Raw genomic sequence first — 12,818 nt, forward strand, 5'->3', positions numbered from 1 at the left:
GACAATGCCGAGACTATGGCGGCGAACATGGCGTGGCCGTCCAAAGACCCTGGAATTCGTCGCTTCCGAATCGGGCGGTCCCGTGGGGGTCGCGTCAGGGCGCTTCTCGAATGCACGGGGAAGCTGTCGTCAGCCTTGGCGGAAATGACTCTTGCCTTATCTTTCTTGCGGTCTGCTGAGGGCGACATGCCAAATCTCACGAATCGATCGATGAGTGGCGGGTGGATCAGCGTTTTGACGTCTCTGAAGATCCTCCGGAACACACAGCCTGCATAACCGGCGGTCGGGAGGATCCTGCCGGCCACGGGCACAGGAACAGGTGCAGGAGGGATTCGAAGGATGGAACGGCACATGCGAGAGACACGACGAACTCATTGGGTCGCTAGTACCTTTATCCGCCGGCTGACTTGTGACGTCGCAATCGTCTTGATGGGACGAGATTGTGCTTACGCATCGTCAGACGTGACACGGCACTTCTGTGCATTGCATGAGCGTTTTGACACCTGCAACATGGCATGTTTACTCTGTATGCCTTGCTTGGCATCTCTCGGCACAGCCTTGCCGCCCGATGGGTGTCGGCGTAGCGATCGCGTATGATCCAATGAACGCGCCACATGGCTGAGAAACGACGATAACGGCAAAACTACAAACTGCTCTCAGCTGACGAGCAAAGAAGAATGGTTCCTATCTCGTGTGCACATGGTATGCAGGCACAGCATTCGATCAGAAAGCCCCCGCTTCCTGCTGAAGACGTCGCCTCACCGGTCTCAAGTTGTAGGGTGGAAGCAACGCAGCCGGTGACTGATAGAAGTCCAAGGGTACTTTGATCGTTGTTTCTGTAAGTACTTACTTACGTAGTACTACGTTGGGTTCGTCACAAGTTTGGTGCCAATGCATTTCAACGGGTCGGCGTGGATAGACCTGGATGTCACAAGTTGTATCAAGAGTACACCTGCGAGTATAGTAGTTGAAAGCGCGTCAAGTCAGGAAACAGTGATGCAAGGCTCTTTTCAAGACACGGTAGAGATATCTTGAGAAGGGAGGCAATAGGTCTCTGGCAAGTTTAGGAACAACAAAAATACATAACCATCTACTTGGGTAAAACAACACACAATAACTGACCTGGATCAGAGCATACTTAGATATCTCACAAGTCAGATAAGCGCCCATTTCTGTCACTTGGCAAGACATCACGGAGAATAGCCATCACCGAATTCAGGGTAGGAATCAGGTAATCTCTTCTTGCAGGCAGCGTATACTCGTACCTCGAGGTAGTAACATGTAGACAGACAAGGAGCGTCAGAGCAGCTAAGGAAGTCGCATGGATGATCAGTACGTGGTTTCGTACGGGAAGTAATCAGAACCTGAGAGTCAAGAAGGAATATAAAGGTAGGAAAACCGATCTCGCCGTCCATAAATTGCCGTGATTTAACACACTTTCTCTCTGCATCCAAACTTGTAAGCCTTCATCGATAGTGTTGCTGAATGTATATGGCACCATACATTAATCTTTGAACATACGTTCCCTCGTCTCGATTGAAACGGATGAACTCAACAACCTTCGTTCATCAAGGACATATACTCAACATCGTTCTCCTCACACACCCTGATCACACATTTTATTCATAACTTACATTCTGTCACGCTACCCTACGATTCTTCGCAACCATGGAGCCCATCGCCATCATCGGCATGGACCTTAAGTTCCCCGGTGACGCCACTGACGCCGAGTCCTTCTGGGACATGCTGATGGAGGGCCGCTCGGCCTTGCGTGAGATTCCTACGGACCGGTTTAATGTGTCAGCCTTTTACCATCCCGACCCTGAGCGCGCGGGCTCTCTCAACGTTACCAAGGGTCACTTCCTCAACGGAGACATCGCGGCCTTTGACGCGCCATTTTTCTCCATCACGCCGGCCGAGGCCGCAGGCATGGACCCCCAGCAGCGCGGTCTCCTCGAGTCGACATACCGTGCGCTCGAGAATGCCGGCCAGCCGCTGGAGAAGGTCACGGGCTCCAAGACTGGCGTCTTCGTTGGGTGCTTCACCCGCGAGTACGAGGCCATCATGTTCAAGGAGACGGAGACGCAGCAGCGATACTTCGCCACGGGCACAGGGACAACCATGCTCGCGAACCGGCTGAGCTACTTCTATGATTTGCGTGGCCCCAGCGTCAGCCTCGACACGGCGTGTTCGAGTAGCCTTGTGGCGTGTCACCTCGCGTGCGCGAGCCTGCGGTCCGGCGAGTGTGACACGGCACTCGCCGCCGGCTGCAACCTCTTTTATAACCCAGATACTATCATCCCACTGACAGCCCTGGGATTCCTGTCGCCCGACGGCCGATGCTACAGCTTCGATAGCCGTGCCAACGGCTATTCACGCGGCGAGGGCTTCGGCATGGTGGTGCTCAAGCGGCTTAGCGACGCTTTGCGCGACGGCGATACCGTCAGGGCCGTGATCCGGGGGTCCGCAAGCAACCAGGACGGGAGGTCGCCCGGCATTACACAGCCGACACGCCAGGCTCAGGTCGACCTTATCCGCGCCGCTTATGACGCCGCCGGCCTGGACCTTACGCGGACGCGCTTCTTCGAGGCCCATGGCACTGGCACCCCGGTCGGTGACCCCATCGAAGCCAGCGCTATTAGTGGTGCCTTCTCAGAGCACCGTTCCGCCGCAGAGCCTATGGTTGTAGGCGCTGTCAAGACAAACATCGGTCATCTTGAAGGATCCGCAGGCATCGCAGGCCTCATCAAGACGGTACTTGTGTTGGAGCACGGTGTTGTTCCTCCCAACACGTGGTTCGAAAAGCCTAACCCCAAGATCCCCGTCGACGAGTGGCATCTTCGGTTCCCGACCAAGCCTCTGCTGTGGCCGGGTGAGGGTCTGAGGCGTGCTTCCGTCAATGCTTTTGGCTACGGTGGTAGTAATGCACACGTCGTCCTCGATGATGCTCTCCACTATCTCCAGGAGCACGGCCTCAGAGGGCGACACCATACCGCCAAGAAGGCGACCCTGAAGAAGGCCCTTACCAACGGACATGCCGCCAACGGCGTCAACGGCCATGGGACGAATGGTGTCAATGGCCATGAAGTCAATGGCCATGGTCATAGTGCCATCACTCAACCGCGTGCCTACATCTTCTCAACATTTGACCAAGACGGAGCGGCCCGTATCGCGTCAACGTACCAGACCTTTCTCTCCTCCCGCAAGACGGTCCAGCCGCCGTCGCCAAACTTCCTTTCGGATCTATCGCACACACTCACACGCCGCACCGCCTTCCCCTGGCGATTCTCCGTCGTCGCCAACAGCGTCGATAATCTCGTCTCTCGTCTCGCGGCCAACCCCTCACCAACCCGCGCCGCCTCAGACCCCCAGCTCGCCCTCGTATTCACAGGCCAGGGTGCTCAGTGGCACGCCATGGGTCGTGAGCTTTTGACCTCCAATCCCGTCTTCAGTGCCTCCCTCTTTGCTGCCGACCGCTACCTGCGCGGCATCGGCTGCGCCTGGTCTCTTGTTGGCGAGCTTCTACAGGACGAGTCAAGGTCTCGCGTCGCCGACGCTGCCTTTAGCCAGCCACTCTGTACGGCGCTCCAGGTTGGGCTTGTCGATGTGCTTGCCACTTGGGGTGTGCGGCCCGCCGCCGTGCTCGGGCACTCTTCAGGCGAGATTGCGGCCGCGTACGCCGTGGGCGCCTTGTCGCGCGAGGCGGCGTGGCGTTTGGCATACCATCGTGGTGCCCTGTCGTCGGCGCTTGCTACAACCACCGGGAGCGACCATCGCCGAGGCGGCATGGCATCTGTGGCCATGACCGCCGAGGATGCGACTAGATACCTCGGTGACAAGCTTGGGGTTGCGGCTGTTGGGCGGGACATTGTCGTGGCGTGCGTCAACAGCCCTCGCAATGTGACCATCAGCGGCAATGCTGAGAGCGTCGACAAAATCCAAAAGGCCCTCGAGGCTGATGGCGTGTTCGCGCGCACGCTCCAAGTGAACAACGGCTACCACTCGCCGCTGATGGAACCCATTGCTGAGGCCTACCGCGCATCGATCGGTTGTCTCGACACTGTCGATGTTGAAGATGAGAAGAGCCGTCCTGTCTTCTACTCGTCTCTCACCGGAACAACAGCCTCCATAGCAGACCTCCAAAGCCCTGCATACTGGGTCCAGAACCTCACTTCGCCTGTACAGTTCTCAAAGGCATTTGCTCTCATGTGTTCGAGTGCAGGACCACAGTTCAAGAAGCTGGGCTCTCGCGGCGCAGCCCATCAGCAGCAGCGGCCTAAGATTAGCGATGTCCTCGAGGTCGGGCCACACGCCGCCCTACGCGGGCCCATCAGGGAGATTCTCGACCTCGCGCCGCAGGTGACGGCTGTCGGCTATGAATCGATCTTGCGCCGCAACACGTCGGCCACCGACACGGCCCTGACGGCGGCTGGCTGGCTGTGGTGTCGTGGCCACTCCATCGACGTGGCAACGGCCAACGACGCGGCCCATGAAGACAATCCTATTGCTTCTAGTCGCCTCCTCACTGAGGCGCCCGGCTACCCCTTTAACCACGCCAACCGGTATTGGAATGAGAGCCGCATCAGCCGTGGCTACCGCTTCCGCCAGGCCATCCGCCACGAGCTTCTCGGTGCCCCAGTGCCCGACTGGGACCCGGCGCACGCCGTGTGGCGAAACTACCTCCGCCTCGTCGAGAACCCCTGGGTCAAGCACCACCGCATCACAGGTGCCACCATCTACCCGGCAGCCGGCATGCTCGTCATGGCCATTGAGGCTAGCCGCCAGACAGCCGACCCCTCGCGCGTCGTTCGAGGCTTCCGCATCCGCGACGCCCGCTTCGCCGTCGCTTTGCGTGTGCCCTCCTCCCAGACGGGCATTGAGACGCACTTTTACCTGCGCCCTGCACCCCGCGATCACCCTGACACGGCGCTGCAGAGTGTGCGTGAGTTCGCCTTGAGCAGCTACGAGGGCGGCGAGTGGCACGAGCACTGTCGCGGCCTTGTCGTCACCGAGTACGAGCAGCCGCCCACGGCCGTTGACGGCGGGCGCGAAGAGTCGTCTTTCAGACAGGCATGCCTCGAGACCTTGGCACGCGTAGAGGCCGAGGTCAGAGTTGAGACATCGTTCCGCCAGCTCTACGAGCACCTGTCGACCGTCGGCCTCGATTTCGGTGCTACGTTTCAGACACTACGCGACATACGCTGTGGACACGATGTCGGAGCTGCCGTCGCCACGGTTGAGCGCCAGGATCTCGAGGGCCTTATGCCCCTGGGCTACCTACAGGAGCACCTTGTGCACCCCACCGTCCTCGACGGCATTCTTCAAAGCATCATTGTGTGCTTGACAAAGGGCGGCCGAGATATGAACCAGGTCATGGTCCCCTCCGAAATTGGAGATATCTGGGTTTCGGCATCGCCCACGGCCAAGTTCGAATCGGTACGCGTCACCTGCGAAGGTTCGTTCCTCGGTATGCGCCAGGCTGAGGCGCGAATCGTCGGCGTTGACGTGGTCACCGGGGAGCCAGTCTGTACTGTTGATGGTTTTGTCATCACCTCCGTCGCACGCGCCGAGACGAGCGCCGAAGCGGCAGCCTCAGCAGCGGGCAGGCGGCTCTGCTTTGACCTCGACTGGAAGATTGATCCAGCATTTGTCGACCAAAGGGTCGCGAATGACGTTTTCCAGCCTGATGCCGCGTATGGCCCCACGCCAGAACAGGCACTGCTCATCGAAAATGTCGAGATGATGTGCTATCTATACATCAGACGCTACAATGACGCTTTCCTGTCGAGCCCTGAGCAGGAGGCGAGTCAGCGAAAGAACAGCAAGGTTGGCCACCACGCTCAATACTTTGACTGGATCAAGTACCAGTTGGAAAAATATGAGGCTGGCCAAGTGGCCCATGCCAAGGCCGAATGGCGACAGCGCGCTGCCGACGATGAATATGTGACGCTTATGGAGAGCAAGCTCCTCGAAGAGGGCTCGCCTGAGGGTAAACTCGTCGTCAGCGTTGGTCGTCAGCTCCCAGCCATCTTGGCGGGCGAGGCTGATGCCCTCGAGCTACTTTTCCAAGACAAACTCGTGGAGAACGTGTACCGGTCTGGCGTCGGCGCCGAGCTGGGCTACCGTCGAATGGTTTCTTACATCGATGCCATGGCTCACAAAAACCCTGCCATGCGCATCCTCGAGATTGGCGCCGGCACGGGCGGCGCCACTCGTCCTATCCTCGAGTGTCTCACGACGCAGGACACCCCACGCTTCAGCCACTATGCCTTCACCGATATCTCCATTGGCTTTTTCGAGAAGGCTCGCGACATGTTCGACAAAGATGCTGGCGGACGTATGAGCTTCCGCGCTCTCAATGTTGAGGCAGACCTTGCAGACCAGGGCTTCGAGAACGAAGACGATCAGTACGACCTGATCGTCGCCGCCAACGTCATTCACGCAACCAAGAGTCTCCAAAAGACGCTCACAAACGCCCGTAAGCTGCTCCGGCCTGGTGGCAAGCTGATGCTGTATGAGATGACAAACACGGATATGATCCGCACTGGCTTCGCCTTTGGGCTGCTGCCCGGCTGGTGGCTGTCCGCCGAGGATTTCCGCAAGTACACACCCCTAGCGAGCCCCCAAGACTGGTCTGCAATGCTCAAGAAGAGCGGATTCAGTGGCATCGATGTTCAAATGTACGACTTCCCTGATCACCGACACCAGATGGTGAGCGTGCTTATCTGCAGCGCCGAAGGCGGGCCAGCAAGTTTTACAGCCGGGTCCGGGCCCCCTACGACCTCCAACACTTCGTCAGAAGCTCTCACCATTGTCGTCAGCGACTCGCCCTCTAGCTCGTCCCTGCAGATGACCGTAGCTGAGAATCTGAAAAGATCGGGCAGTACCGGTTCCAAGATTGTCGGCCTCCGGGACTTTGCAGCCCTCGATACCCGAGATGTTCAACAACGTCGGTGCATCTTCCTCGGAGACATTGACTCGGACTTCCTCGAAAACGTGCAAGGTGATGAGTACAATGCCTTGCAGAGGCTGATATCAACCGTCAAGACGCTGCTCTGGGTGAATCAGGGAGGTGGACCCTTGCCCGCGAGCCCAGGCGCCGACATGGTCACGGGCTTCGCGCGGTGTATGCGCGCCGAGAATCCAGGCCTGACCATGATGACACTCTCGCTGGAAAGCGCCAGCAATATCGACTCTTCGATTTCCACCATCTTGCGCGTTCTTCAAGCATCTGGTGGCGAGAACAGCTTCTTCGCGAGCAATGGCGGTTCCATACTCATCCCCCGCATCACCGAGGCCACCCGCATGAACGAAGTTATCGCCGCCAAGGCAAAGGGTGGTGCCTCTTCCACCGTGACAGAGACGTGGGCGGCTGCCACTTCTGGCAGGGCGCTCAAGCTCGCTTGCGATACGCCAGGCCTTCTCGATACGCTGCAGTTCCGTGACGATCCCCTTCAAGAGCAGCCCCTGGGCTCTGAGGATGTCGAGGTACAGGTGCACGCCACTGGTTTGAACCTACTTGATGTCATGATCGCTCTCGGCCAGGTGACAGGCGAAGCTTTCGGTCAAGAGTGTGCCGGTGTTGTGACGCGCGTAGGTGACGGCGTCAGTCGCGTTGCCGTTGGCGATCGAGTGTGTGGGCTGCTGCGCGGCACCTTCAAGAACCTGGCGCGTGGCACGCAGTGGCAGTTTGTTAAGCTTCCGTCATCTGTTGACCACGCCGTTGGTGCCGCTATGCCCGTCGTCTACACCACGGCTTACTATGCACTCCACGACCTGGCGCGATTGCAAGCTGGTGAGAGCGTGCTAATCCACTGGGGTGCTGGTGGCGTCGGACAGGCGGCTATTCAGCTGGCCAAGAAGATTGGCGCCGACGTTTTCGTTACGGTCGGTTCACTGGAGAAGCGGGACTTCGTACACGAGCACTATGGTGTTGCGCTCGACCACGTCCTTTCGAGTCGTGACCTGTCGTTTGTTCAGGGCATCAAGAGGCTGACAGGAGGCCGTGGCGTCGACGTCATCTTGAACTCGACATCTGGCCAGACACTGCGGGCGACATGGGACTGCATCGCGCCATATGGACGTTTCGTCGAGATTGGAAAGGTTGACATATTTGCCAATGCGGGACTTCCCATGGCTCCGTTCAAGAAGAGCGTCACCTTCTCTTTCTTCGATATTGGCCTTTTGTCGCTCGAACGGGGCCCTCTTTTCGGTCGGGTGCTCCAAGACGTCGTCAATCTTCTGGCAGATGGGTCAATCACTCCGCCGCAGCCGCTGCATGCGTACACTTACTCCAACATCCAGGAGGCGTTCAGGATTATGCAGGCAGGAACGCATACCGGAAAGCTTGTCCTCGAGCCTCGTCCCGATGACTTGGTAACAGTTGAGCCAAGCCGTAAGCCATCGTACTCATTTCCCGCCGATGCCGCCTACGTACTTTCCGGGGGTGGTGGCGGCCTCGGTCGAAGTACAGCACGCTGGATGGCCTCCCGTGGTGCGAAGAACCTCATCATTCTCTCGCGCTCGGGCACGTCACGTCCAGCAACGCAGGAGCTCGTCAACGAGCTCACACAGGCTGGCGTCAACGTTGTGGCTCCGCAGTGCGACGTCTCGAACAGAGAGGCTCTCACAGCTATCCTTGACGAGTGCGCCGCGACTATGCCGCCCATCAAAGGATGTATTCAGGGCTCCATGGTGCTCAAGGACTCTCTCTTCGCCAACATGACGCAGGAGGACTACTACACGGCGGTGCGTCCCAAAGTGGTGGCTTCACGAAACCTGCATGAGCTGCTGCCTAGAGATATGGACTTCTTCGTGCTGCTCTCGTCGGCGTCCGGCGTCGTCGGTAATCGCGGCCAGTCCAATTACTGCATAGGCAACACGTACCAGGATGCGCTGGCGCGTCATCGCGCAGGCCGTGGGCTCCCTGGTGTGGCCGTGGATCTAGGCATGATCCTTTCCGTGGGCTTTGCCGCTGAAAATCAGGAAAGCATGGCCAACCTGCGACAGGAAGGCTTCAATGCCATGCGTGAGGATGAGTTCCTAGCTCTGCTGGACATCCTATGCAGTCCACCTGATCTTGACGCCGACGCAAACGGGAGCCCGCAGATCGCCGTCGGTCTCGAGGTGCCTGCCACGCTGCGGATCAAGGGCATCCCAGAGCCTGCCTGGCTGCACGATCCTCTCTTCCGTCAACTTTACCAGATCCGTGGCGACAGCGATGGTCACGGAGATGGCGATGGCGATGGTTCCGCTTCTTCGACATCCTGCAGCGTCCTGCTCCCCGCAGCGTCGTCGCTCGCCGATGCGGCGGACATCGTGGGCACTGCCATCGTCCAGAAGCTGTGCAAAGCGCTGTCGTCGAGCGAGAGGGACATTGACACGTCGAAGCCGCTTCACAGTTATGGCGTCGATTCTCTTGTCGCTGTCGAGCTGCGCACCTGGTTCATGAAGGAGGTCGGGGCTGACATGGCCGTTTTCGACATTATGGGCGGGTCCAGCTTGAAGGAGCTGGCTGAGCTGGCTGCCAAGAGGAGCTCCTTCGTCCACCTTGCTGATGAGGATGCTGATGAATGATCTGGGTGATTATTGTAGTCATTGGCATGTATGGATATATGGAGCGGGCTTTTCTTTTCTCTTTTCTTGCTTCGTTCATGTTGTTGCTTGAAATGATGATGTTGACAGCCAAAGAATGGTTGAGGGGTTCGACTTTGGTGCGCTCAGGGGTTGTGCTGACTAAGGAAGGCCCTTCTCCAACTTGTTCGTCTCTAGGTCTCAACTAGAAGGTGCGGAATACGTGGAAAGGCAGACAAATACATTTCTTCCTTGCAAGTCATGTGCTTGATCATAATTCATTCTTGAGGCCAGTAAAAAAAAAAAATTAAAAAAAAAATTTACAAATCACTGTGAATCTCCGAATAGCAATTGCTGCAGGTACGATGTTGTACCCCACTCTTGCGTTGTCATGAAGGCCTCGAGATTCCAAGCAGCTGCAACCCGATGCCTGCCGTTATTGTAGTCGTGGGCTCTTCGGTCTCGAGCACGAACACTTGGTCCGCCTGTCTTTTTGTCTCTCAAATTCAAATGACACCTCTGGATCGCTGGTTTCTGATCTTTGCACTCCTCACAGCAACATCCACTGCTTCTGCCAAACCCACATGGAAGAACGGCCTGTTGACACCGACGACAGGCTGAAACCCTGTAACGCTCGCATCGTCTTCGTCAGCACCGCTTTCGACGAGCGTCCCGTCGCTCTTCTCTTCGTCCCCAGACTGCACGCCTTGGTCCCCGCCCATGTCCGCCGGCAACCCAGCGACAGCATAGCACGGCGTCCACTGCGCCGACGAGACCGGCCCGTCCGTGTTCAAAGGGTGACCAAAGCCTGCGACGGCCAGAGCGCGTCTCGCCCAGCGATTGCGCACCCCGGCGAAATGCCACTCGACGACGCCTGGCGCTGCGTGGCGGGCAAGCGTCGTCCGGAGATCGACGAGGCCCTGGATGCTCGTTATGTCGACGCTATCGACGGCTGAGCAGTCGAAGATGATGGTGCGGAGACGAGGGAGGTGGTCGTCGTATGTGGAGCCGAGACTGGACGGAGGGTCGTCGAACAACATGGATGCAGAACCCGCCTCTTTGTTCGGACGGGGCTCCTGGACGTTCCACAGACGGTCCGACGGCTTGATGGAAGGATCTTCTGGGGTCGTGCGGCGAGTGTGGGACGTGATGTAGCTGGAAATCAAATCCACGTGCTGCCCCTGGTTGGTGTAGTTGAGTGTCTGCGGGAAGCGGTAGATGAACATGCCCGGGTAGGGGGTTTCCAAGGGTACCCGGGGGTTGAAGCCTTCATTGCGCTGCGTGGACAAGTACGCGTCATAGGATTCGACGGCTACCTCTCCCGGTATGATGTCTGCTGTCTTCGCTTTCGGCGCGACTCCTTCGGACGGATGAGATGCTGGCATTGCCTGATCATCTGCAGGCACAAGGTGAATCCTGACGCGACCGAGAAACGATCCAGGCGTTCGCGCCATCCTCACAAGGAGCAGGCCAAGCGACAGCCCCGTTGTGACGTAGATGGACATGTCCAGGGACTCAAACAGCGCTATCGCGAGCCCGACAACCCATATGAGCAGCTCGAACGGTGAGAGCTGCCAGTACCTTTTCAGCGCTTTTGGTGATGTCAACAGGTTACTGGTCGCATGTATGATGAGGCCGGCAAGTACGGCCTTTGGTATGAAGGCGAAGACTGCTGTGACGACGTACAAGGCCAGAACAAGAACAAGCGCACTCACCACGCCCGCGAGTGGCGTTCGCACACCAGATTTAGACAGCACGGCCGAGGCACTGAATGACCCGGTACAAACGTAGCCACCGATAAAAGGGCTGAAGAGGTTGGCGATGCCCTGTGCCATGATTTCCTGCGAAGGTGTGACGGTGTACCCATACATGCGCCCAAACGACTTGGCTATGGCGATGTGCTCGATGACGAGAACAATGAGGACGGCTGGGAGCTTGGGCAAAATGAGAATGGTGAGGTCGCTGTCGAAGCGGGGAATGCCAGCGTGACGGAAACCTAGGGTGTCTGTATTAGCCTTCATCTTGATGCTTGGTCATAAGATCTCTTATTTCTTTCACACCTGCTTCAATATTGCCAACTAAACGGAACTTGGCTTCATCCCGAGGCAGCTTATAATTGACGAGATAGCTGATGATAGTGAACATGACGATAACGAAGGTGAAACGTAGAGACGATATAATGCTCCAGAGGCGCCTGCTCTTAGGTTTCCGGACCTCAAGCTGAGAGCACGCAGTCTTGATGAGGTAGAGCAGGAGGATAGATGTCAGTCCGATGGCTGCATCGAGTTCGGTATGTCCCAAGTTCTTCAGGGTGTTGATGATGACCCTGTATGGCGCGTCCCTCGTATTGATGCCTCGGATGCCGAGTGCTACTGGAAACTGTGTGGACAGGATGGTGATGGCCGCTGCTGTGACGAATGCAGAGATGGACGTGTACGGAATGAAATCAACAACCCAGCCCAAGCGGAGTAGGCCGATCGCTAGCAGAATCATGCCGGATATGAGTGACAGAGAGGCTGCGACCTCCGCTGCTGTGTATACCCCAGGTTGCTTTTCTTCCACGGCCGTGACCGTGGAACCGACGAGAAGAGACCCGATTGCCGTGGTCTTGTTGTTCAAGTCAGTCTCGGTGCATTGATTTTAGGACCCTTTGGATGGGATAAGATTCATTCAAATCAAAGGACAGGTTATTCAAACTCACCCCAATGACTATATCTCTTGACGTCCCAAACACCCAGTACGTCATGGCGCCGATGAAAGAAGTATATAGGCCATACTCCGGAGTCAGCTTCGCGAGAAGAGCATACGCTAGGGCCTGCGGAACGACCACGAGACCGACAGTCATGCCTGCCACGACGTCGCCCAGAAACCAGCGCAGGTTGTAGCGCGGCACCCACCCCACGCAGGGGAAAAGCGTGAGAGCGTATCCAATCGCACCTTGCTTGGTCGGTATCAAGGTGGCGAGCCATTGCTGAATCGTCGGGTCCTCTTCAAGGTAGCTGCGTCCCATGGCCCTTTGGGCTATCGTCTCAAGGTCGTCGGGCTGCATGCGGGACTGTTTCGAGGGATCATTTGGCAAACAAGAGTTGGAGAACTGGGTGCAAGTGCCATTGATATTATCATGTACAGCCATAGCGTCGGTATACCATGTCTCAGATGGCCTTGATGACGATTTCTCTGAGACACCCCGTATGTATGAAAGGCAGATAGGATTTTTCAACATGAAAATGATCTGGAACCATTGT

At 57.3% G+C, this 12,818-nt stretch overlaps 2 protein-coding genes across 2 annotated transcripts; one reads left to right on the plus strand and one right to left on the minus strand.

Annotated features, from left to right (window-relative positions):
* Positions 1 to 1,668: 1,668 nt before the first annotated feature.
* Positions 1,669 to 9,576, plus strand: D7B24_007037 (Type I Iterative Polyketide synthase (PKS); the record flags this gene model as incomplete). Its single annotated transcript, XM_028641154.1, has 1 exon — positions 1,669 to 9,576. The coding sequence occupies one exon, from the start codon at positions 1,669 to 1,671 to the stop codon at positions 9,574 to 9,576; it is 7,908 nt and encodes a 2,635-aa protein (XP_028494831.1).
* Positions 9,577 to 10,079: 503 nt separating this feature from the next.
* D7B24_007038 (uncharacterized protein) lies at positions 10,080 to 12,706 on the minus strand (the record flags this gene model as incomplete). The annotated part of the gene is made up of 3 exons (XM_028641155.1): positions 10,080 to 11,569; positions 11,634 to 12,180; positions 12,275 to 12,706. The coding sequence occupies 3 exons, from the start codon at positions 12,704 to 12,706 to the stop codon at positions 10,080 to 10,082; spliced, it is 2,469 nt and encodes an 822-aa protein (XP_028494832.1).
* Positions 12,707 to 12,818: the final 112 nt, after the last annotated feature.

The sequence above is a fragment of the Verticillium nonalfalfae genome, assembly GCF_003724135.2.
Source record: "Verticillium nonalfalfae strain VnAa140/NRRL 66861 chromosome Unknown scaffold_53, whole genome shotgun sequence".
In the NCBI taxonomy this organism is placed as follows: domain Eukaryota; kingdom Fungi; phylum Ascomycota; class Sordariomycetes; order Glomerellales; family Plectosphaerellaceae; genus Verticillium; species Verticillium nonalfalfae.